The 26,821-nt window shown below is 47.0% G+C and overlaps 1 protein-coding gene across 1 annotated transcript; it reads right to left on the bottom strand.

The window, feature by feature from the left end:
- Positions 1-449: 449 nt before the first annotated feature.
- CIPC (CLOCK interacting pacemaker) lies at positions 450-20,492 on the bottom strand. Its single transcript, XM_045807750.2, has 4 exons — positions 20,357-20,492; positions 13,662-13,849; positions 7,057-7,226; positions 450-4,028 (listed from the first exon to the last, which is right to left on the bottom strand). Exons 2-4 carry the CDS (start codon positions 13,795-13,797, stop codon positions 3,135-3,137), a joined length of 1,200 nt encoding a protein of 399 aa, XP_045663706.1. The 5' UTR covers positions 13,798-13,849; positions 20,357-20,492; the 3' UTR covers positions 450-3,134.
- Positions 20,493-26,821: the final 6,329 nt, after the last annotated feature.

Raw genomic sequence — 26,821 nt, 5'->3', positions numbered from 1 at the left:
GACCTGAGTACATATATTCGAAACTTAATTCAAATGCAGCTGAGCCCTGAACAACATGGGGCTTAGGGTTCCCCACTCACCCCCCCACCCCCACCCCCCTGCCGCACTGCCCTCGCAGTCAAAAATCCAAGCATAGGTTTGGACTCCTTAAAACCTTAAATACTAAAAAGCCTATTGTTGACCAGAAGACTTACCAGAACGAAACGGTCGAATAACACCTGTTTTATATGTTCTATGTATGATACACTGCATTCTTAAAATGACCTAAGCTGGAGGAAAGGAAAAGTTATGAAAACCGTAAGGAAGCGACATGTGTAGCACTGTACCGTCCTTCTCAACAGATATCCATGGAGAAGTGGTCCCTTCAGACCCATGCTGTTCAAGGGTCAACTGTCCTACTCTAGATTTCCCTTCGTTTTTTCAAGCACTTATAAAGCAAAAAGGCCGAATAGTTTTCAAGTAAGGGACTTTTATTTTTCTCTGACATTTCACAGTCAATTTCTACAAAACTTCATACTTCCTCAAAAGAATTCACATTTGGTAAATAAATCTCTACCCTAAAGAAGTCATAGCAGGAAAAACACTTCAATATATGCACTAGAGTTACTTTTCTGTTGAAGGAATCATAGTAAAGTCAGACAATACTATAATCAATAAAAAGCCACGTGTAATAAATTACAAATGTTATTAAACTCCGTTCCCATAACCAGTTCCATCAGCAGCTTTTTCTAGACTTGTCTCACCCCCGCCAACAAAATCACAAAAGTTCTCTTTAAGTGTTCGTCTGAACTAAGAATCGCCTCTCACTTCCAGAAAACAGTGGCTCTGCCACGGTACTTCCTACCAGATCGAATCATGCCCGCTAAGACCATCGCTACTTACAGCCTCGTGCAACCCACGGAGCTCCTTCTGGTCTACTCCGAGGTTCCTCCATTTGCCGATCTGGCGTCTGGCCCCGAGTGTCTGGGAGCCTCAGTGGACCTCTTCTTCCAAGAACTAGCTTCCCTATTTGGCTTCATCTGCTCACAGCTCCACGAGGGAAAGAACACCCATGCTAACAGCCTAGAGAGACTTCCAGCACGAAGTCACACGATGAGAGAGGAGCCGGGAGGTGCTGCTTCCCCTGCCACTCAGCAGTGTGGATCAATGGTGGCTTTCATCATCTTTTACCATAACAGGAAGGGAAATGCAAATCTTAATCTAGGAAGAAGAGTCCAAGAGGCTGATAGTTCCACAGAGGGTTTTTCCGATGGAATAAATTTGGTTCTCAGCAAGTATGTTCAGATTTTTGACGCTCAGTAAGACTCATGACTGGCGCCCGGGCTGTTCTGAGTGCACCTGTCTTTGTAGCTTTGCTGCCAAATACTTGCTGCCAAAAAGGAAGCTTCCCAGCATGGTGTGCAGAGCAGAGCTGTCGTAGCACCACACACATTCAGGGCAGGCAGAGGGAGTGGGCCAAGAGGAGAATATTCAAAGGAGCTGAGAGTCTGCTTAAAGACACATTTGCTGGGATTTTGAAACTCCTTCAGAAAGCACATGGCAGATCATCATTCTGCACTGATCAGAGAGTGCAGAGATTTTACCAAGCCAGGTCTGAATTGGTCATATCTAAATCATACATGTTTAATAACAAAGTGGGGGCGATCTGAAGCCCGGAAATCTAAAAACCATGTGACAGTTGTAACTACCAGGTAAATGTGAGCATTAACTTCTGGCCTTGGTGAAACTTCCAGAGCATTTTTCTTTGCAGAAAAGGTGAAACTGGTCATACAGAATTTCTTATTAAGGTAATTTGTACGGAGATTTTCAAGAGGATGACATTGTTTAATGAGATAAAAAGTCTGAAATGGTACTACTCAGAAATCCCATTTACCTTTACCATGAAGCTCAACGAATCGGTATCATCTGGAAATTGGACCACACTCTCCATTTCTAGACGAACTTCAAATAACCAAACCCACACCTCTGGCTTTGCTGCCGACATCCAGTGCACGAAGGAAACGCAGAAGACTCTGCCCCGCCAGTGCTCCATGGCACTGTGACATGCGACAAATGAAAACTTTGGACAGGCAAAGAAAATCAGTACGAAGGATGGTTTCCAACGTTTTGGGCACTTCAACGTCATGACCTCAGGATGATTTTAATTCAAAGTTGATCAAGCTTAGTGATCACTCCTTTCCTCTTTTACAAAAACAAAAGGGGATTAAAAAGGTGGCAGCAGGGTTAACTTACATTCTCAGAAGCCACAAAGCTATCTTTTGAGATTTTCACACATAAAACAGGTTGCATTGTTTCGAGAGAGGGGGGAAAAGCATAAATTTCCAGAATCCTCCAACTCCCAACCAAGAGATGCTGGCCATGTCTACTTTCTTCAGAGTCTAAGTCAAAAAAGCAATTCAGCAATTATAATTCCAGATGGTACTGAATCCATTCCATACTTTACAAATCTGAAGTATTTTGCCTACCAGTTTAAGTGAAGAGAAATCTGGCTTGTGATTAAAGTGTAAGAGTTCAATGGTGCCACCCTCTCCCCTCGACTTTCCAGTTCAGGAAGCCAGAGCGTCACATGATGAAACACTTGCGACCTCGGCCCAACCTGTGCCCGCGGCACTTTAGTGTTTGCCCAGATGGCGCGATGCCTTGTGGAACGAATGCAAGCATGCCTCCTCTCTCTCTGTGACTAAGACATTCAAGGGAAGCTCCACAAAGGGATCCTTCTGTCACCTACTCCCTGGCTTGACAGGTGTCACTCTGCGTGCTCCTCCCTATCACCCACTGTACCCTTGATCACAGTGAGTGTGTGGGATGGTGGGAGGTGACAGCCCCAAGAGCCCCACACAACCATCTCTCCTGCTTCGCCCCGTGACCCATCTAAGCACCTGCAGGCTAAGGAAAGGGGACTCGAGGGCGCTCCGCATCTGAGGTCCTCAGAGGCACGGGGCCATATGTAAACTGTGCACAGACCACAGGTTAAGACAGTGGCCAGGTACTGGCATGTGGCTTCCTAAGTGAACTGCCCAAGAGTTTTAAGTGTGGAAGGAAAAGCTCTTACATAAGCTTTGGGAAACAGGATTTAGAAACAGCCAAAGAGCTAAAAAGAACCACTCAAGTAACAGGAAAATCTGCTCTCTGGGTTACATGTCTGGAGGGTCGGAGAATGCTTCTAGGTCACTGCCCGTATGCCTAGACCCCGAGGTTAAAGACGCCTGCAGCTTGGCCCAGGCCTGAGGAGCCCTGCTCTTGGTGGCCTCGATGAACAGCTGGGTCTGCTCCTTAAGCTGGTCTAGCTCCACCTGAGTCGCCTGGTTCTGGCGAATCAACTCCTTGGTTTTCAGCGTGATCTCCAGCAGACCGGACTTGTGCAGGACGACCAGGGTATTCTGAAAGCGCCTATGCTTGCTCTGCCGCTGCTCTGCGAAGAGCTCGGGGCTGCGGCAGAGGTGCTCGGCGGCCCACAGGGGCGAGCTGTAGCTGGCCGCCAGCGGCGAGAGCGGAGAGCTGCTCTCTAGGCCGTGCAGCGTGCTGTCTGACGCACAGACAGGACTGGCGGGGGAGGCAAAGGTCAGGCTGGGGGCTTTAGCCACGTGGCTGCTGGACACCGGCTGAAGGGACTGTGGACTCCCACCGGCCACCAAGGAGGGCACGCCCTGCAGAGCGGAGTCCTCGGCAAGCTTGGCCCCGGGGGGTGCCGGTGCCGGGGGGCTGGGGGGCACGGCGCCAGGCTTGGTCGGCTCACTGGAAGACAGGCTCGGCTCAAGTCTCTCGGCACAGACTTTCTTCTGCATCCCGCTTTCTCCTCTTTCTTCTGGGCTGAGGGAAAGGCCCCTTTTGCCTGGGTGGGGGGCTATTTTGGTGTAAGAATTTAGAATGGGCAAGTAGTTCCTGGAGTCCGACTTCTTGTCGCCGGCGTGACACGGGCTCACGGGAGACGGCACGGGTGGATGAAGGAACAGGAGCTGCGGCTGCGCCGAGATCACTTCGAAGGAGGGCTGGACGGTCCACGACTGGAGCTGGGATGAGCTGCTGCCCTGCACACAAAGGAGAAGAGCAGCACGCTGCCGTTACCTGCCGAGGAGAGGCGCTGGAAGCTTCTGTCAGGTACAGAGCTTCCCTCACATACGGGTAGTCCTTCTCAAGAACATGACTGGAAAAGTGGCCTGGAAATCCACCTGAGTCTGAAATCAGTGGTTTGGGGTTGTTTTTTGTTTTTAACCTTTCTTAAGGGAAAACTGAAGGAACTCTATTATTTTTATTCAAGTGTTATCTCTCAGAAAGAGAAACTGCAGGAAGGTGAAGTAATGACAGGGTTAAGGTCACAACGGAGGCAATGAAAACATGGACAGTACAACGTCCTGACGTAAGTTGAAATGTGCTCAAGGCTATAAATGTGTCTTTACACCAAAGTCTGTCTTCATTTAGTTGTATCGGGGACCTCCTTCACCTGAAAATGAGGTTCGATCAGAGAGGTACATATTGTCGGGGCCCCTGTTTTTAAGTCGGTGACACCCAGTAACCAGAAAGCCATTCAAGAGAACAGTGCTTACGCGGTGCCCACCACGGGCGGGCACCGGGTGACGGTGCAAGTGCGTGCTCTCACTTCACCTCCCTAACGCCCATGAGGAGATACTGTTTCCTCTCATAAACGAGAAATGGAGGCTCAGTGGAAAGTGGAAATAACCTGCTTTAAGCCTCTAAGCTCCTAAGCGATGGAGCTAGGATTCCATCCTCGGTCTGACTCTCGAACCCATCCTAACCATTCACTATTCTCTGCTTTTGTTACATTACCCCTCGATTACACATTTTTATTCTTAAAGTATTGATTCAGATGGAAGTCTAATAAAGAAGGGCATGGCTACTCGTCTCCAGTATTTAAAAGCCAGTCCAGTTCCAACTCGGTCCCGAAGATATGCACGTAGATGAGGCTAGCAAGAGAGAACCCGACAGAGGTTCTTATCCTCGGTGGGGTCATTTGAGTGACCTGAAGCTAGGGACTCTCTTCCCGCATCTGCACACCATACTGCACACACTTCAGGTTCTTGGATGCCTGGCTAGGAACTTTAGGCCAAGTTCAACTACAGTTCATCTGTACAAAGGCCAGGATGACCCAGAGAGCCCATTCTGGAGGCCGGCTGGTGTTTGAACACACCCTGGGATGTGCATAAGCAGGCAGTGCCCAGCCTCATGACCACACTTCCTTGTCAGAGGCCCCAAATTAGGGGTCTTCTGAAGTAGAGACCAGCCTAGCCCACTCAGTCAGGAGCCAAACTTCGGGCTAGCCCCCTAGTCACTTAGGCCATAACGACAAGACCTACGAGGAAAAAGGATCCAGAAACTATCTAACTCATTGCTCTCCCAAGATGATTTCAGTGGATTGTTCTTAATAATGCTGCTGTATGCCCACTGCCCTCATAGATACTCTGCTTATTTGTTCTAATCATTGGATTTGACAATGTATTATTCACACTGAAATCATGTGAGGGAACACGGGACAGGATTTTCGGCTTGGATAGGCTCTCGGAATCATTTCACATAAAGCCTTCATGTGAAAGATGAGCAAACCGACGTCCACGGTGGTTAAGTAATGATGGGCAAGACCACACGGTTCGGTGGCAGAGAGGGAATCAGACCCTCACAAGAAAACACCTAAAAGCAAGCAGCAATAATCAAGACATCACACAATATGCAGAGATTTTTTTTTTAAGTGTACAATTATTTTAATTTTAGAACGTGCTGGATTCAAGCATGTCTGAAAACACAAAACCAAACTCCTGGACTGCTCCTCTAGGTCAGCCTGCCCCTGAGCCTCCAAGCTCCTGATCGAGCCTAGCAGCCTTCCTTCCCGGAGGTCTTTGTCCTAAAGAACGCCGCTCTGCTGGAAAAGCCTACTCATTCCTCAACTGCGGGCTGCTCAGCCCTCAGGAGCTGCCAGCCTCGCCTCCAACAAAGAAGGCACATAAACACAGACAGACACACAAGAGAGCGAGAAGGGAGCAGGAGACGAAGGCAGGGAGAAAAAGAGCCGGGAGGGAAAAGAAAAAAACCCCAAAACCCAAGAAGCAAGTGGCACCGGGGGGGGGGGGGGGGGACTGGACAATCTCATGTGGGCTCCATCTTGTGTCTTTATTTCCTCTCTTCAACAGGGACAACTATGCTTCCTCTGCCAAGGAAAAATCTTCAAATTCTTTCCCCCAAGTCATTAGGTTGCCTTGGTGAAAATCAGTTTGTGTTCCTCTGTAGTAACGAGGTAAACAGTTCAGACCTTAGGGGTTCCTGTCAGACTTTCGCCAGGTTCTTCTACCTAAGGTGGGAAGGTCAACACCACACAGCCAGATTCCCAACTTCACTAGCTGCAAGCAGCCTCACGCAAGAACCGATATGCTTCAGAGCAAAGAAGGGTAAGGTTCAGTGTTCTTTAGCCAAGTTCGTACGATTGAATTCTCTGTTTCAAATGCTGGGCTGAGCTTACATTTTCATTTCTAAAATCTTCTTTTCTTTCAAATCCAGACAATAATCACATCATATGCATAGTTACATAAAAAAGCCCGAACCAGGGCATTTTTCAATTCCACAACAATGCCGTGTGGACTCTACTGGGATAGCCATACCCAAACCAAAGAGCTGCTTTCTCACTAACAACATGGCTCTGAGAGAACACGGAAGTTGCCTCTGCTGCTCAAATAAATACATCCTACATCTCTCAGTTCAAGGGCAACTCAAAAAGAGATTCTTCTGTTTCTACCCTCGATTCTGTCACATGTTAGAATGTACCATGGAAGTTACATTTCTGCTTCATTCCTTTATACATGACTAAAGAATTCTGGGGTCCCTTTGGACAAACCAGGAATACAGAAATAAAGCAGTCCTACTGTCTGGAAAATGGGAACACGGGTCATGATTACTGCACTCCTTCTGAAAACACTGTACAGAGCATCCATCAGTGTGGTTCCAGTGGTCTGCTTCTAAAATCTCTCCTTGATGGAGAGGGAGAGACACTGCACACAGGGAGCTCAGGAACTTTAACGTGCAGACACATCAGGAGACAGCAGTCCTCCTCACCTGTTTGACCAGTACATTCTTCATGACAACCATCGGGGACAGCGCGGGGAAGGCACTGCCCGCGGTCTTGGAGTTCTGCCTTGGCCTGTCTTCTCGGCTCCAGCCTAAGGCGCTCAGCATGTCCTCGGACTCCATCTGCTCTGCCGAGCTCAGACACTCTGAGCTCCCATCTGCTGGGCAGAAGAACGGTCAGTTTGCATAGGCTCTAGGCTAGGGGCTAAGCAGACCTTCTAAGGAGTTAACGGACTTCTCGAAATGGAATGAACATTTGTGATATATGTTTTTGTGAATTTTTCTGAATGGGTCTTTAGCTTTCACTGTATTCTCAATGGAATCCACCATGACCCCGCCTACCACAAACGATTACAAATCACTGCCCTAGGACAGCAGACTCCCTTTCTACCTCTACTACAGACAAAAGCTTGCATCCATCAGGGTTTATGTGAAAGTGATCATCTTCAGTCTACTGGAAAGACAGGGTGAAGGTTTCAAAGTCAGATCATTACTTTCAAGAATCTGCTGCTGAGAGGGGAGGGGAGCGTGTGTGTGTGTGACCTGCGGCAGGATTTAGACCTCGAGACGCTCTGGGCACCACAAGATATAATAATAAAAACAAAACCAACCTGTAAACTTCAAAACTTATATCCATGCTGAAATTTAAATAGCTCCACCCTATATTTTCTAAGTGCACAATTCTGGGTATGCTCATCAAAGCCGAAATTTAAAATGTGTCTGTTAGCCCCTCCTGCGAAAGAGGTGTTGGTACCCTAAGTGCACGCTGAGGGTGCCTCCTGGGGATCCTACACGATGGGAGATAGAAAGCTACTCTCTGAGGTAAAGAAAATGAGGTTGCCCCATGTGAAATGCATACAAAAAGGACTTAATAAGCCATCTGCTAGAGTAAACTGAGAGACTGCTCTGACCCCGCTGGTGCGGGTCTGGGAGTACACTAAGGGCTCGTCAAGACTCTCAGAGCAGTCTGGCTGAGGCAGAGCGGAAATGGGACTATAACTGAAATGAGGGTAACTGTCAACACTTGCATTTAATCAGAATCTCCAGTGATGTTTTTTAGAATTTACAGATGTGGGCCCCCCCACCTCCATCTACTGAACGACTTATCTGGTGCCCAGGCAAGTGGATTTTTCATAAAGCTCAAGGATTCCGAATATGCACCTCTAGTGAAGAACCAGGGGCAGAGACAAAGGGGCCCAGAAGCAAAATGCGTGTCTAGCGCGTGGATCTTGGTTTCTTTTTTTTTTTAATTTTTTTTTTTAAAGATTTTTTATTTATTTATTCGACAGAGACAGCCAGCGAGAGAGGGAACACAAGCAGGGGGAGTGGGAGAGGAAGAAGCAGGCTCATAGAGGAGGAGCCTGACGTGGGGCTCGATCCCATAACGCCGGGATCACGCCCTGAGCCGAAGGCAGACGCTTAACCGCTGTGCCACCCAGGCGCCCCGGATCTTGGTTTCTAAACGCCACTCTGCACAAAAAGAAAAAACAGGGATCCTTGGAGAACAGGTGAGTTCCAGTCAAGTCCTTGGCAGTGAAAAGTACAAGATGAGCCTGGGCATCTTATTGTCCCAGAAAACAAGGAAGTGCTCAAACACAAATGGGGTCAAGTCGAAAAGACACAGAACTATCTAGAAGGAGCTCCCACTGGCCAAATGTGGGACAATTACATAGGACTGACAAACCGAATTACAAAAGAATTCCATGAATCCACAGTGGTACTCAAGGAGGTACCACAGCGGTACCCTGCTCTACAGAAGTGTCAGCTAATAAAGTGTGCACGGGATGATAAACCAGATCAGCATTTTTAAGCCACGAATGGAGTAACCGATTCAGGTAAGGATCGTCAGTGGTTGCTAAAACCACTGGTCAACAGTTTTTGGGAAACAGGATAGTCACACGGTGTCAAAGTATCATCCCATAAATTATGTACTAATTATAAAGAGAAAAGGGTACTTCTACAATAAAGAAATCCATGCTTACACATTACCTTAACCACGTGATCAGCCAGGGCATCACCAACAACAGACAAATTAGGAGTCTCATTATGTGCTGCGGTGGCAAAGATGTAACATCAAGAGTGTAGTCCTCTGGTCAAAAGAAAATGCTTATCCTGATTCTCGTAATGGGGAAACTACCAGAAAAATCCAGAGTGTGAGACATTCTACAACAGGCCTCATTCATTCAAAAATGTCACCGTCATTAAAGAAAACAAAGGGAAGAAGGGGAGGAAGGAAAAGGCAGGGAGGGATGAGGACACTGTTCTACGGCGTTCTAAACTAAATCAGGCTAAAAAAGGACAATTAAATGAAACGCACAATCCTCAACTGAACAAACTGACAAAAAGACCAACAGTTATAAAGGACATTATGGAGACAAGAGGGGAAATCTGAATATGGACTGTGGCTAATTAGTAACGACATCAATGTGAAAATTCTTGGCTATGACACTGATGTTGTCATTATACAGAAAAATGTTTTTCTTCCAGGAGATTCGTACTGAAGTACATATGTTTATATATAGATCTATAGGTGTGAACAGAAAGAGGTGTGTATGTGTACAGAGAGATGAAGCAATATGGCAAAATGATACCACTCAGTGGGTCTGAATGCAAGACGTCTGTGAAATTCATTCCATCTTGTGTAGATCTGAAATTTCTCAAAACATAAAGTTGGGAAAACAACTCAAGGGGGAAAAACTACCTTGGTTTTACAAACCCCATCACGTTTCAAGGTCGCTGGAATGATAACTCAGGCACTGACGAACGCCCTCCCTGGCCCCTGGCCCAGGAGAGGCCGGAGGCATTCACGGGGGCCGCTTTCTGGGGCAGGACGATGATTTTTAATCCCACCTTATGTGTGAACAACACAGTGCTTCTTAAAGCACTTCGACAGAGAGAATAAGGCACCCGTCAGAAGAACTATCCAGACTTTGGGACATACTACCAAACAAGTGGCCTGACAAGGCTGAGGTCATTGGAAGGCATACCGAAGCGCCAGCATCCTGGCAATAACGGGTGGTAGGATTACGGATAATGTTTAGTTTCTTGTTTACATGTTCCTAAATTTCGAAGCTTCTACAATGAGCACATATTACCTTCGTGATATGAAGAAGAGATGAAAAACAAACATGATATTAAAAGAAAAAAAAGAGACATTAGGCCTACAATGTTTCCCAAACCAGTCTGATCACAGAAATGACCAGACACATGTGTAAAAGGCAACAAAACCCACCTTTCAGGCCCTCCCGGAGACCTTCGCTATCGTAATCTCCAGGAGAGTCTGGTGATCAGTATTTTTTTTTTTTTTTAATTCTCCCTCAGAGAATGAACCCTGCCCCCACCTTGATCTCAGACTTCTAGGCTCCAGAACTGTGGGATGATAAACGCTCTGTGTCAGCCATCCGGTTTGTGATACTGTTATGGCAGTCCTAGCAAACTCATACACCATCCCAACCAATAAAAGTCTGACTACAATAACCTCAGCTTAATCCACGGCAATATTCTTATCATTCAGATAACAGGAACTGCACACGTCTCATGTGCCCCCCTCCCAAATTTCAACCATAATCTTAGCCCAGTCCCTGATGAGTATGGGCCAAAGGTCGGTATATACAGAATGCCAAAGCAAGGGAATCTTGTGGCTGTCTCATAGAAAACACCAGAAAGTGTGGACAGCCACACCAAATGTAGATTTTTTTAAAAAGATTTTATTTATTTATTTAAGAGAGAGAGAGAGCGTGCAAGGGAGCGAGAGCACAAGTGGGGGAGGGACAGAGGGGAGAGGGAGAAGCAAACTCCCCGCTGAGCAGGGAGTCCGACGTGGGCTCGTTCCCAGGACCCTGGGATCATGACCCGAGCTGAAGGCAGACACTTAACCGACTGAGCCACCCAAGCACCCATGTAGATTTATTTTAGTCCCCACACAGAGTATTTTCACTCCAGTGTAACAACTGTGAGTATCTCAGCCAAAGTGTATTCCCCATCACTGACTACTTCTGATAGGTTACTGAACGAATAAATGAGCTGGATCTAAAGAATTTCATCAGAGCTTGCTACTTAAGTACTGGGCTATAGTGTCAACGGTAGGGCCTCTGGAATCACACATCCTGGGCCTCAAATCCCATCTCTACCATTGACCAGTTGCCTGATCGTGGAAATTACGCTTTTTTTTTTTTTTAAGATTTTATTTATTTATTTGACAGAGAGAGACAGTGAGAGAGAGAACACAACCAGGGAGAGCTGGAGAGGGAGAAGCAGGATCCCCGCTGAGCATGGAGCCGGACGCAGGGCTCGATCCCAGGACCCTGGAATTGCGACCTGAGCTGAAGGCAGACGCTTCATGACTGAGCCACCCAGGTGTCCATAATCTTTCTTTTTAAAAAACATTTAAAAAAATTTTTAAAAGATTGTATTTATGTATTTATTAGAGAGAGAGTGTGTGCACGTGCGCGTGAGCAGGGGAAGGAGCAGAGGGAGAGAGACAAGCAGACTGCGCTAAGCGGAGCCTAAGGAGGGGCCTGATGCAGGGTTCAATCCCACGACCCTCAGATCATGACTTGAGCTGAAATCAAGAGTTGGATGCTTAACAGACTGAGCTACCCAGGCCCCCGGAAATCATGTAATATTTCTATGCCTCAATTTCCTCATCTGTAAAATGGGGAACATAATAGTTACTTTCTTACAGGATAGTTGTTATGATTTACTTTCTGTGAACTACTTAGCATGATCCATGCCACGATGTGCTGTGGCTGGTTCCTACCAGCTCATACGGACTAACAGTATACATCTTTTCTAATTCCCTAAATCTTCCCATCCCCACATTTGATAACATGGCATTAGTAGCTTGACATCAATTGGTCCTGGTGAGAGCGTATGCACCACGGAAACGGGCAAACATTATACATCAGGGGCTGGCTTGCCCACCAGCCATTGGTTATGCAGAACTTCTATGGTAACTTCTATATAAATGTTAACATCATTATTATTACTCAGTAGGTACTCCCACTTCCTTGTGAGTTTGAGAAGGCATTCTGCTAATTAAATGAGTAACACTGATGAGATTCCTTTAACAACTGATGACCTCAGGGGAATCAGGACATACCTGGGTGGTGGTGGTTGGTATTTTTTTTTTTTTTAAGATTTTATTTATTTGAGAGACAGAGCACGAGGAGGGGGGAGGAGCAGAGGGAGAGGGAGAAGCAGACTCCCCGCTGAGCGGGGAGCTGATGTGGGGCTTGATTCCAGGACCCTGAGATCATGACCTGAGCCAAAGGCAGATGTTCAACCAACTGAGCCACCCAGGTGCCCCTATTTTTCCCTTTTTATGTCACTTTGCATTTTATTTCTATTGTCAGTTTCCATTGAGAACCTTCTTGGACACTCTTCTAGGTGCCTGGGCTACATCAGTAAACAAAGAGTCCTGCTCTATAGGAGCTTATAAGTCTTTTTTTTTTTTTTTTTTTTTTTTTGGTGATCAGTGTTTTTAACAAGAATCTCAGATGAGCCTTACGATGAGTCAAGCTTGGGGAACAACGCTGAGAGAGAAGAAAAACCCAAAGGGCTAACAAGCTGGCCCTCCTTCCCTGAACTGTCCTTACTCTAATCCTTCGATCAGTTGGTACTCTGTTCCTCTCTGAGCAACAGTCTATTTATAATTTGGCTTCTCATGCAGCATGCCTACAGGGAGAAAACACACCAATCTAGCGAGGAGAGAGTTCTAATTTTCCTAACAGCTGCATTTCTCACTATAAATTAATAAATCAACAAAATGGATTGATTAGTCTCTGTGAAGCAGGATAACATAAATCTTCCTCTAGGAGAGGGGCTCTACTCTCAGGATGCTCACCCAGCCAGAATCCCCTGGCATCATCTCTCTGCATCCTCTTGGCCAAAGACGTTGACACTAGAGCCATATTTAAGCCATTACCCTCAAACCTGGAAATAAAAGCACCCAGCACAAAATTAAAAGATTTGCTGTATAGGCAGCTAGCCCTTTCAGATAAGGTTTAAAATGAGCTAGTGAGGAAACCTGAAAACTGTTCTACTTGCTTGTCTCTAACAGAGCCTCCAGTCTGGAACTGTACTAGGGGTCTCATAGTCCAAATACAAAAATGCACAGATCCTGGCAGGGATGGGTTGTGGGGGGAACTGTTTTTAGACATGGCAAAATTACCTTCTTGGCGAGAACAGTTATCTTAAATGACATGCTACTTTTGTTTCATTTGCTACATGGTGACCCCGCGCAGTCATACTTTTCTTCCAGCAATGTAGCTGGAAAAGGAGCTAAGACAACAGAATGGTGAGTATTTAAGTATTTTTTTCCAGTAACCGCGTGCAACAGTTGAACATGTAAGATTTAAAGCTGAGAGAGTCTGAGTTGAAAAAAGACGGCTGATCATTCCTTCAGAACTAAGCCCCGGTGACTCTGACGGGTAGCCCCCCACATGGCTCCAGAATTACCATTTTGAGAGATCAGGTAGTTATTTATCACGTACATGAAAGCTTCCCACATTTATCACACAAATGAGTTTTAGGGAGGATGTTTTTCAGGCAAATCATTCATTGCAATGTGGAAGGAATAAGGTATCTTTAACCTGAAAATCCAGAGTCCTTATCTGACTCAGCAGCGGCCATGCCGAGTTGACGAGCCACCTTCTTCATCTCTGTGCCTTTGCCCAGCTTGGCCGAGAGTCTTCTGGGGCTCTCTCGGGACAGGTTTTTCCTCTCCATGTTTCACCGGGCTAGAAGTGGCTTCATCGGTCCTCCTTGCATCTGGGTTGCCCTGGGAGAAACAACAATTACGTAAGAAGACAGTGCCTGGAGAGCTGACACGGGTGATCGGCCGGTGAGCAAAGCGAGGGCAGAGAACACTGGCCTCGCCCACTTCCTCCGTATTTTCTCAGAGGCCTCCGCTTACACAGGCTTTAAGTTGGCTACACAGGAGAATGGTTTCCACCCAAAAGGAGGTTCACTGTCCTCTCCTGCCCTCAAATTCCATTACAAATTCAGGGCACACAAACCACGCTCAGTAGAAGCTTTGTAAACTGCTAACAAAGGCACACTTGATTAGGCTTTTTGAAAGGGGTAACTCCCCCCCTCCCCGAGGAAGGGACGAGAGGTGATGTCCATCTTGGACAAGGCTTGCCTTCCCAGCATGCACTGGCAGGCTCCGGACCTGGTACCACCGCCCACAGGAGAGTTGCTCAAACTAACCTTTCACGGCTTCGGATGAGGTACCGAACAGAGTCAACACAGCTCCTCATATGTGCAGGCTACATTTTGGCTTAAAAAGAACTTTTCTGCACAAATAAGATCATGCATAGTAGTGCTTTGATTCTATACAAGTCCACACACAACATGACTGCTGTAAATGTCCTCCTCAGTTGCTATTCCATTTTACAGAGGAGGAAGCTGAGGCTCAGGTTAAGTGACAGTCATTTAGAAATAGTTATCCAAGGGCGCCTGGGTGGCTCACTCATTTGGGCAACTGCCTTCGGCTCAGGTCACAATCCCAGGGTCCTGGGGTCAAGCCCCGCATCAGGCTCCCTGCTCGGCGGGAAGCCTGCTTCTCCCTCTCCCACTCCCCTTCTTGTGTTCCTTCTCTCGCCGTGTCTGTCAAATAAATAAAATCTTAAAAAAAAAAAAAAAAAAAAAAGAGGGGCGCCTGGGTGGCTCAGTCGTTAAGCGTCTGCCTTCGGCTCAGGACGTGATCCTGGCGTTCTGGGATTGAGCCCCACATCAGGCTCCTCCGCTGGGAGCCTGCTTCTTCCTCTCCCACTCCCCCTGCTTGTGTTCCCTCTCTCGCTGGCTGTATCTCTCTCTGTCAAATGAATAAATAAAATCTTTAAATAAATAAATATAAGAAGGAAGGAAGGAAGGAAGGAAGGAAGGAAGGAAGGAAAGAAAGAAAGAAAGAAAGAAAGAAAGAAAGAAAGAAAGAAAGAAAGAAGAAAGAAAGAAAGAAAGAAAGAAAGAAAGAAAGAAAGAAAGAAAGAAAGAAAGAAAGAAAGGAGTGAGTTATACAGTGCCCGCTATGAAGCAGGCATCGTGCTAGGGCCAATACAAAGTGCACAGAAGGGATATGGTCGCTACCCTGCTGGAGCTCATGGTCTAGAAAGCCAGACAGATACTAATCAAGTAATCATACAATTACTTAATCACTATTTTTTTTAAAGATTTTATTTATTTTGAGAGAGAGAGAAAGAATGAGTGGGGTGGGGGAAGGGGCAGAGGGAGAGGGAGAAGCAGGCTCTCTGCTGAGCAGCTGAGCAGGGAGCCAGATGTGGGGGTCAATCCCAGGACCCCAGGATCGTGATCTGAGCTGAAGGTAGACACTGAACCGAATGAGCCACCCAGGCGCCCCACTTAATCACTATTTTTGATAACTGCTATGAAGGGGAGGGGCTAACAGTCTGGGGTGGGGGGTACTGGGCAAGGGAAGGCTTTCCTGAGGAAGTGACATGTAGCTGGGATCCAGAGGAGTTAGCCAGGGGAAGGGGGATGAGTGGGACATGGCCCTGTGAAGGCCCTAAAGGAGCAAAGAATCTGACACATTCAAAGAGTTGAGAGACCAGGGAGGCCAGAGCACAGTGCAGGGGGAGTAGAAGGCCACGCACTTGTGCCTAGAGGGATTGGTGGGGGCCAGATGGGCAGTGCCGTATAACACATGATCGATCACCATTTTCAAAGCATTTTAGATGCTGGACTAAGATTAAAATGCAGAGAGGCAAGAGAGGCACTGGGTTCATTCGGATACTACCACGGTAGCCCAGATGAATTAAAATGGTGGCAGTGGAGGTGGAGAGAAGGGAACAGACTGGAGATATATTTAGAAGGAAGACTTGATGGGGTTGGTGATTGCATGTTGGGAGGTAGATAGTGGGACCATTTCCTAGACTAGGCAGCCCAAGAAGGGCACAGAGGGACTGGGTGGCGTGGTTAGGCCGGTCTAATCTTGGCCATGCAGAGAGAGGTGGCTGTGGTCATCCAAGTGGAGGTGCTGGGGAGGCTGTCACATGTACAAGTCAGGATCCCAGAGAAGCTAAAGAAGCCTAGACTTGCCCCAGTGACACACAACAAGCCCACAGCAGATCCAAAACTTGGCTAACAGTGCAAAGAATGAGACAAATGAACCCTTCAAAGGGCTGGCAGAGGCTGAGAACATTCCAGATATTTTAACAAGGCCATGTGAGTCCCCATGGAATGGCAGTGGCTAAGGATAGCATGATAAGAACACAAAGGCTATTGCAGGGATAAAGAGGACAGGGAAAATGGCAATGACGATGAAAACTGGGTAGGCAATAAGGTCTGAATGTTTGTGTACCCCCAGAATTCATATATTGAAATCCTAACCCCCAGAGAGGATAGTATTAGGAGGTGGGGCCTAATGGGAGGTGCTTAAATCATGACAGTGGAGCCCTTGAGAATGGGATTAGTGCATTACAAGGAGACTCCAGAGAGATCCCGTGCCCCTTCCACCACAGGCGGACAGTGAACACTCTGTGACCTGGAAGATGACTGTGTTGGCCCCGCGACCTTGGACGTCCAGCTTCTAGAACTGTGAGAAATACATTTGTGTTGTTTATAAGCCACCTGGTCTGTGCTGTTTTGTTTCAGGAGCATGAATGGACCAAGATACTCAGTATAAGCAATGCCTGGTAATGTTTTAACTCACAGTCCACTTACGACTCCATCCATTGTCCTTCTGAGTGGAGAGAAACATGAGCGCCCCGCCAAAGGGCACTGTATTTGGAATACCCTGAAATGCCAAGTCTGAACACTTCTCTAGCAGAGGATATAGTGAAGAACATCGACTACTCCAGAAGTAGAGGAGCGATTCAAGATAAAATTAAAGACGAGGATATTTACAAGCATCCTTGAGCAACCCTGTTTTCTTGCTCATACTTTTGCATGCAGAAGTGGACTAAAGGGAACTTATCTGAATGAGATTGAATTTTAAACACAACTCCAAGTAAAAATTACTTGGTAGCCTACCTAACTCATTCAAGGGGACTGGCTTCCCCATTCAATCCATGTCAAACGAAGCACTCTTGGTCACAAGTTAAGTTCTATGTGCATAAAGGATAAACAATGGCACTGCCTCATCTCGCATAGCACAATGGAGAAGCAGTGCCTCTATTGAGTGGCTATGAAATCTGACAGCATGAATAATCCAGTTTAAAAAGGAGACCAAAATGTAGAACTGTATCTCTCATTAAATCAGGATCCTTTTGTATGGAACCCAACAAATGTGCACAGTTTCATCTTCCTGAGTAATACCATCAAAAGGCCACAGGAAGCTTCTTCAAACGGAAGGAGGTGCAGCTGGTGGACGGACAATCAGACTGAGGCAAGTCTGACCCTGCTGTTGACTTAGGTCAGGAAGGTAGCTCTCATGTTCACTGCAACTGATTGAGTGCTTGGCAAAGTTTTCACATTATCTTACTAGATATGAATTATTTTACGGGTATTTTAGATAAAGCATCCCAATTTAGTCTACAGTCCTTTTGATAAGACAACAAAAAAGGTCTTGCTACCGTTACTAAAGTATGGTCAACAGAACTACAGAAGATACACGGGACTTTTCTGGCTCATTGAGAATGTGCATAATTGTGGAATCAAAACACAAACGTTGACTAATAGGTTAAAGGGAGAACAGATGCAAAAATGTTAAACCCTAAATTGGTGGCAGTTGGAAATAAAGAATGCATAATCCACTTTAGAAGAGCAAACAGACTACTTTGGATGTGGAAGTGACTAAAAATATGAAAGCCTCTGTCCGAAGTAAAGTTCTTTTTAAGCAACAGAAAGCCTTAGTGTCTTAGGAAGATGGGATGGACAACGAAGGGCTACATCACCCTGCCTTGACCTCTCTTGTTTGAGAGGAGACACACCGCCTTCCCGGGAGTGGCACTGGGGACATCAATTCAGCAGTGAACAACAGACCCACGCAGGCACAGTGGCATATGAGGCCCAGGACACGAGAAAAGCACACAGTGATGGCATTTACCACCACCGCTCTCAAACCCAGAGCCACGCAAACGGCAGTCTGAAAACCTCAAGATTTTTTTCCTCCTCAATATTATTTGACAATCAAGTTAGATGCTCATAAGCTGACTAGCGGTTGAAAACGGGTTACTAAGCTCTTACCCACCATGCCATCTCCTCCTTCCTGGCACAGACTGGAAACCACTAATGCTGCTTTACAAACATCTGAGATCCTCACATGCCTGACTCTCTGTTGAAAGGACCCCAACTCAGCTCCCCGAGACTGTCAGAATCGACCCTAACTGGGCCTCTTCTACGTGCATATGTGACACATTGTCCAAAACATTCCCAGAGGGAATAGTACACATAAAACTCATAATGGAAAGTGAATCAATAAATAGAGAAGTTTATATAAATAGGTATAACATAAAATTCTAGCAAGTGTTCCACAGCACTTGGCTCTTCTATTTTTACACTCCTTACATGAGAGTCTAGTTATCTATCTCCTCAATCTCAAAAGTTTTTTTTAAATCTTTGCAACCTCAACCCCCAACAACTAATGTGTGACTGCTCAACAGAATAATACATTCCAACAAATCTTCTGTCCTGCTGAGTCTCGCTGACAGCCTAGCAGCTTAGCTGTCACTGAAATACCTGAACAGCTTGAGGTCAAGACTGTGCATTTCCAAACACCATGGTCATCTCAAGATCTAACTTCCAGGTCTGGTCTCTTGCGGGAAACAGGTATCTCATCTACCCCTGATTCTAAGGTGAAACCTCAGGGATAAATCCATCAACCGGAATTAAAGGTTGCTAACCCACAAACAATCTTCATGGAGATTTAGGCTTATGACAAAAGGGAGACCCAAGGTTTACAAGGAAAGGATCTGAAATGCTGCTCTCAGATCTTTCCTTTTATAGACTCTTGGCAACTTTCCCCAGAGCTCAAGTTCCCTTTAAAATGTATCACGTGGATAACATGCGTGCACGGACAGAGGTGTGAGGTGAAAGCCCAAGCAGAGGCTTAAACACAAAAAAGCACAAGGCCATAGAAATTAAGACCTTACCACCCATAAAATCACGAGTAATCCCAGTTAGAATTGGAAATACATTACTAAGTTTTCCTTGAAGCTATTCTGTCTTGGTCTCCATGCGGGAGATACCATTCTGGGGAAATGTCTGTGTGCTTTAACAGAGGGAAGACCCCCCCCCCAAACCTAAATCTCAAATATTCATTTTCCCCTTTGCATCCATTTCCATTCTCCAACTTGGCTGCAAATTTATGCCAAAGATCCTGAACCCCATTTCTATACAATGTCCTCTGTTTGGAACCAGATATGGCTCCCTCCATTTTCCTCTTCCAAAGAGGAGATAAGATTAGAGAAATTCTCCAAATCCCCAGCTTCCAGAAGGGTTCACAGTAACAGTGCCCACCTCCCCATCCGCACTGGCCCACGCTGCATCTGTGCCAGCCAGCAGGAGCACCCTCCAGGCATCCACCAGCCTGCCAGATCAGCAAGGCAGAACTGGGCAGACCCTAGGACCGTGCTGTGACTGGCATACCACCAGACTCCCAGGGCAAACGCCCAGGCAATGGGTAATTGCCAGGACTTGGGCAATAACAAGGAGCCTGACTGCGGCCTGTGCCCCGGGCCTGGAACAGAACTCCCCGAAACGCACCCCCTAACCACTAACTCCTTATTTGGCACTGTGCACACCTTCTCTCCCACCTCCCCACGCCCTGGCACCATACCTGGCAAGCTGGCCACCCAGGAGAAATAACCAGCTAAGTGGGTGACAGCAGGTCTCTACAAAAGACAGCACACCTGCGTCCCGGGCCCAGGACGGGGCACTATGTCCACCTCCAAGCAGGAGGCCCAGGAAGCTCACCGGGTTACCTGCCCCGCCCCCACTCACCTGCCCATTCCCTGCCCCTCTCTCAGAGCCCTGCAGGCCTGCGGGCTCTCCGCCGCTGCCCAGACGCCCAGCAGGGCTAGACCAGGGCTCACCCGCCCTGACTGCGTACCCCACTCGCTCCCCATACAAGTCCCCTCCCCACACACAGCCCCCAGTCTCCCGAGATCCCCTCTCCCACGCAGCCGCGCCCCTCGCAGCAAAAGCAACCAACTAAAAGGGAAACAGACGTACCGCCTCCCGCTCCCACCATTTGGCCCTCTGACCCCCGAAAGTCCTGTCCTCTCTCTTGCCTACGTCGCTTCCCTTCTCTCCCCTACTCCTGCCTCCTTTCTCCACGCTCCCCGCGCGAACCCTCTGCCCACGGGCCCAACCCTCCCTCTCTCACCTAGGGCCGAGGTCGCCTCTCCACGACCGGCCCCGCGGGTCAGGCGGCGCATGCGCGAGCCCGGCCCGGCGGCTCCATGACAACCCGGTCGGCGCCGCGTCTCAAGCTATTCCCTCCGCCAGCTCCCACCTCCCGCCTCCCGCCCCTTTCTCCTCCCTCCGCCTCCGCGGCGGCGGTCTCCGGCCACGTGACTCGGCTCGGATGACCCGGCACCATGGAGACTGTCGACGGTTCTCCTAGAAGGGCCCTCCCCACCGGAAGGCGAGGCAGGCACGCCTCTCAGGGAGGGGCGGACGTCCCTAAGAGGCCTGCGCTCTCTCCGCGGAAGGCGGGCGTCTCTATGGTTGGTTCCCCGGGCTCGCCGCCATTTTGTGCCGGGACCTTGAGCGAAGAGCCGCTGGGGCACGGCTTCGAGGCGGGGTTTTGAGGAGCCACGGGTGGGCGGGCTTCTAGCAGACAGGGTAGGAGGCGTGATTCTGCTGCGGGAGCGGGTGAGGGGTGGCCGGGAATGGCTCTCTCGGTCTGTACGCAGAGACACCCTTAGGGTTGGGGACCGGAACAGGCCTGCTGACGTGCACGTGAGGCCGAGGCGGTGGCGTCCGGCGTGGGACGGCGGGCGGGCACCCTCGCCGCGGTCTGGGCCTGGCGGAGGCGTGCCCCAGCGCCCCGCCGGCAGCTCACGTTTTCGCCACGCCTGCCGCGGCGGTTGGCTGGCATTCCCGGCTACGTCTCCAGACAGCTCTCCACGAGGCAGGGACACAATCAGTATTTCTGTTGGATGGTTTCACGTTCTTTGATGTCTGACTCCCATTGTCCCGTGCGACTGTCCGAGCTGCCTGGTTTAATGTGGATACTGTCTCCCCTGCCAGCTTTTGGTGAAGTGTCACAATGAGCACACCTGTAATAGTTAAAGAAAAAGGGGTTGGGATCAATTCTCTTGCAGCATCGGATGAGTGAGGTTTACTAATTAGGTTAGAAAAACGTCCTTCTCGGGTGAATTTGAAGAGACCGACAGGTGGAGGCAAGTTCTAGAGCTGCCCTGGCCAGTCCGGTAGCCACTAATCACTAGGGGGTATTGAACTAATCAAAATACAGAATTTCAGTTTCTCATTTGCACTAGCCACGTTTTAAACCCTTAATGACCACATATAACTAATGGCTACCTTATTGGACAGCGCAGATTATAGCACATTGTCAGTATACACAGAGTTGTATTCGACCGCGCTGATGTAGATCACGGGATGGGGAAATCGCCCTGTGTTGGTAATCTAAGTCTTTGTAAGCACTGCTAGGTCATGGTTAATCACGTTAGTCCTCTAGACACAGATAATGCTAATGCATTATTGCATATGAATGTATTTATTAGCATAAGCCCCACCAACAAATAATAATCGAATGCCTACAGCTTGTAAAGCTTTTGTTGAGGGGATGGAGGGAATGAAAACAATAGTTAACAATTACCAAGTAATTAAGAGCCAGGCAGCTTTACATGCATTGTCTTAACGATGCTTCTGCAAATTTATGAGGTTGGTGCTAGTATGGTTTGTAGTTGATAGATGAGAGCGCTGAGGTTTATGCTCATGATGACACAAAATACGAAGTCCAAGATCTTAACCATTAACCCTACTGCTTCTTTTGGGGGTGAAATAAAAGAGTTTTTGTCTTCAGATAACCTTAGAATCTGATACGGGAAAGACATGCTCTAATAAACTATATGAGAATGTGGTCAATGCCAGGGGATTCTGAACATAATCTAATTAATAAAATGAAGGAAGAAAAAAATAGCCTTCAGTTTGTTGGAGAAGGAAGAGAGGGTAAAGCTTTAAGAAAAGCTCGTTTTACAATAATGGAAGTAGATGAGGGCATAATGCATACCAGACAAAAGAGAATAAATGAAATAAGCCAAAGCATGAGGACTACTTGAGTCCTATAAAGGTGCAAGTAAGCCGGACTTACCTGATTTTACCTATCTTATGAGCAGAGACCCATGCTGTATCAATAACTTGAACTTCAAAGGCAACTTTGCTAATGGAACCAAGTGCATCAGACCAATTTACTGATAGGTGTGATTTTTATTGAGTATGGTTCTTTATCATTAATGATATAAAATAAGCAATTCATGAAAATGGGTAATTTTTTTAAAATGGGTAATATTTTTATATAGCCATACCAATGTAAAACAATTTTGTTCCTGGCTTTGTTAATTTGCCAGGGTTTGTAAATCAGCATCTTGGTTGATAGTTTCCTGGTGACATGACATCTTTAATCTTTACTGTCGCACCCATGTTCAGGCTAAGGTTCCTATGATGGAGAGTGGGTTTCCAAGCACAGCGTCTTCTTGCTGTAGAGTCTTTTCCATTTGGAGTCCTCAGTACACGTTGTGGTTAAAGACTCATTTTGCCACCACCACTGCCAGCAGGGGGAGACCTGCTCCCTTAAATGGTACACTCAAGGCTTTGCAACTTGGCTTCTTTCCTTTCTCCTGTCACGGAGTGCCACAGTCTGGAGCCAGAAGCTGCGCTTCCACCCAGCCTCTTTCATTAAGTTGTTAACTCCCCCAACCATGCGAGGATTTGCATTTTCAATCCTGCATGAGGGTACCATGAAGAGTCAACCTTGTGCTGAGTTTCATTTGAAGAAATTTTCAAGTATATGATATGGTATATAATTTAAAATACTTATAAATAATTGTATAATACTTATTTTAATATTTAAAGTTGAATTTAAAATTAAAGTTAGTTTAGAACTATTTTAAAGTAATTAAAATAGTGTAATATCAGTGAAAGTATTCAAAAGATCGAGTTTCAAATCCCCGCTTCTTTCAATACCATTTTATAAAAGAAGGGCATTTAAAAAAATTTTTTTTAAACATTTTATTTATTTCTTAGAGTGTGTGCGGGAGAGAGCATGAGCAGTGGAGAGGGGCAGAGAGAGAAGGAGAAGCAGACTCCCCAGTGAGCAGGGGAACCTGATACGGGGCTTGATCCCAGGATCCCAGGACCCTGGGATCATGACCTGAGCTGAAGGCAGACACTTACCTGACCGAGCCACCCAGGCGTCCCTAAAAGAAGGGCATTTTAACGTCTTCCCCCACATATACACAGAAAGGAAGATAGGCCATCACCTCATGACTTGAAAATTAAATAATTTCTCCTTTATGAAAAATTCATTGCATGATTCTTATTTTTCCAGTTTTCCTGAGGACCAGTGAAAACATCACCCTAAGGACTGGCATCAGTTCTTGGACCAGCGTTTGAGAACCATCTGTTTTATTTTTCCAAACCTTAGCCTGGTCATCTGTAAAATAGTTAGCCTCTAGTCTGAATCTGGCAGTATTAGCACTGACCACGTCACAGTGTGTTAAGAGCCTTGCTGGGATGGTAGGTATATGTGCGCTTCGGAGTCCCAGAGCCAGGATTCAGTGAGAGAAGAGGGCAGAGGGATCTACACATCCCAAGCTGGCAGGGGCAGAAGTGGGTGAAAGTGGAATGCATGCTCCTTTTTTCCTTAGCAATCCGGTGACTAGGCCCCCCACAGCCAGCTTGGTTTGGGGCTCACATTCTCAGAGGCTCTGAAAGAGCAGGAGCAGCAAAGGATAACATTTAGGTTGTGATCAGGACAGTAATATATAGGCACGGCTTTGGTTTCAGGGGCAGTGGCAGCCCCTTCCAAATAGCTCTCTAACTTCCCGCCTGTACCTGAAATTCTCATAAGTAAAATTGCTTGACATGCAATTAGTCTAGAACCCAAGACAAATTTTTTTCTCAGGACCACCAACACAGAGTGCTTACTATTTGCCAGACACTGTCTTAAGTGTTTTGCCTAGATTTATTAATTTAATCCTCACAGAGTCCCATGAGGTGGTTGTGGTATCACTAGTTTCATTTTACAGAGGAGTAAACTAAGGTAAAGACGCCATGTCACTTGCCAGGGTGCCTGGTAGTAAAGAGTGGAGCCAGGATTTGAATTCCACAGTCCTTGCTTTTAGCCATCTGCGAGACTGCCTCCATATTACAGTGGAAGTGGTACCACCACACCCTTTCCTGCTGTGCTGAGGAGGAGGCCAGTGGGGAGCCAGAAGGCACTAGGTACAGCCCTTGTGCAGGAAAGGATGCCAGGAATGGAGACTGCACACCACAAAGACAAACTTTGCAGACAACACTTCCATCTGGTCTACTCTGCCCGTGGTAGAGATAGTTGGGGGGTGGGGGCGGAAGGTAATGCTGATTTCAAACCTCTCACCAGCTGTCTTTTACCTGTTAGGTCTACCTAGAATCTTTATAGTGGAAATATTTTATTTTTTAAAGATTTTATTTATTTATTTGAGCGTAAACACACACACACACACACACACGACAGAGAGAGAGAGAGAGAGGAGCAAGGGGAGAGGCAGAAGCAGACTCCCCACTGAGCAGGGAGCCTGACTGGGGGGGGGGGGGCTCAATACGGGACTCTGGGATCATGACCCAGGTGCCCCTACAGTGGAAATATTTTAAAAGTGTCCTCTCCCCACACTGAATATGAAGTTTTTGACATACACTCACAATTTCTCTTTCACTCGATGACCCAGAAAGCTGTTCAATTTCCCCTTTGCGTAAAACCATTTGGTTTTTAACTTGTTGGTTCTCCCGGGCCACATCTCATATCTTGCCTTATGGGCTCCTCTTCCTTCTGTAAATAGCCCTGGGATCTCAGCCGTGTTCCCCAGCATGGGGCTGCCAGCAGGCAGGGAATGCAGGCCAGGGCAGCAGAAAGCCGAAGGGGGCCAGGGCCCTTCAGTGGAACCCGACACTTTAGTGATAGGAAGCTGGCTACAAAGCCCAAGATCAGGACCAGCCTCTACACAGACATTAATTATTCCCCAGATGAAACACGTGCCGTCTCTGGTGGCTTGATCTAGACTGGTTTGCATGGCAATTTCTTGGGTACCTATCTGCCTTCCCCACTGCAGTCTAAACACCTTTAGGGCAGGGATTACATCTGTTTTTCTCCCACAAAGCAAAAAAACACCACACAGTAAGTATTCAACCAAGTTGTCACTAGTGGGACCCCTGCTTCCTGAAAATTTGACCATGCACTCACTCATCACCGACAAGGCTCTAGAAAAGGAAACCTGCACCAGCCTGGGGAGGGGGTCACTTATATGGCCATTGGTGCAAGACGAGACTGGAGAGCTTTTCTTTCGTTAGTTCCCTGACACCCTCTGCTCTGCCCCACCTCCAAACCTTTGGCACAGAACAGTATCTATCACTGCGGCTTGTTCAAAGGCGGGTGAAGGTCGCTGCTGACAGGTTTCCTCAACACTTAGCAATTCTGGCGAAGAAATTCCAGAGCCTCTGTTGTTCTTACCATACCCCCACCCTGCCAGAGTCAAGGTCTCTCCTGTTCTGGGCATTTGCTCAACAATGCCGGTGAATCCTCCTCCCTAACGTTTGATTTGGCTCTATTGGAGTGGCTGACTTTGTTTGGAATTCCGTGAAGAACCTTCTAAAACCCAGTAGTCAAGAGAGGTGACCGATGTAGTGAGTGGCTCTCCTTTGCAGACAGAGACAAGCCCACAACGTCACACATGAGCACTCCTTTTTCCAGCACCGGCTAGGCAGGGCTGGTCCTTGTGACAAGCTTCGCAAAGCACGGTTGGCCAGCTGGGCTAGTTTAAGTCAGCATCACCAGAGGTTGGATAAATGGGCACCAGATGCTCGGTTGAAGCCTTCCCCAACTGCTCATCAAAACTATCTGGTTGATTTCATCTCGATTCAGAATCTGCTCGCTCTCCAGAGTCCAAAATCTCAAAATTCAGTCTCAAACAGGAGACTGAAAAGCAAACAATTTCTGAAGAAGTTTCAAATATATTTATGGGAGTAAGGAGTGGGCAAAAAAAATTTTTTTTTAATCTGGGAGGTGGTCCTTTTAAAACGTCATACGAGAAAGATGAGGACTCTTAGCCTTCCAAATTGGAAGTGGCATTTAAATTTGATTTCCATTTTTCTTAATGTTAGAGAAGCTTTGAGACATTTCCTTTTTCATTCTCCAGCTCTTCGTCGGGTTTTCAGCCTATTTCAAAGACAATGCTGTCAATACCTACAGTTCACTGGAGCCTTTACAAGGCAACTCATTTGCCTAAAATGTCTGGGAAGTCCTGTCCAGACAAAGAAATTACTAAGAGCATTTTCTTCAGGTAGAAAAAAGCGCAGTTTATTCACCCACAACTTTGGTTTCTTTGAGATGTTGAGTGTCCCTTTTAAGACTTAAAAGGCTGCTTTTATCTGGTAAAATCTCATCCCAGCTGGAGTCATGGGACCCGCTGATCTGGAGCCCTTCCTGATCCGCACGCAGAGCTATAGTGCTTCTGGTCTCCTGCTTTCTGGATGGGGATAACAGGATAACCCACAGCATTTACCCACAGGGTAAATCCAAGAGAATTCACCAGGCTGTCTTGAGCTAATAGGTGAACGAAATTCTCCC

The sequence above is a fragment of the Ursus americanus genome, chromosome 26 (assembly GCF_024610735.1).
Source record: "Ursus americanus isolate L20-20 chromosome 26, mUrsAme1.1.p, whole genome shotgun sequence".
Taxonomy (NCBI): domain Eukaryota; kingdom Metazoa; phylum Chordata; class Mammalia; order Carnivora; family Ursidae; genus Ursus; species Ursus americanus.
The sequence above is the reverse complement of the archived record's forward strand: the minus strand, read 5'-3'. Positions and strand labels throughout refer to the sequence as shown.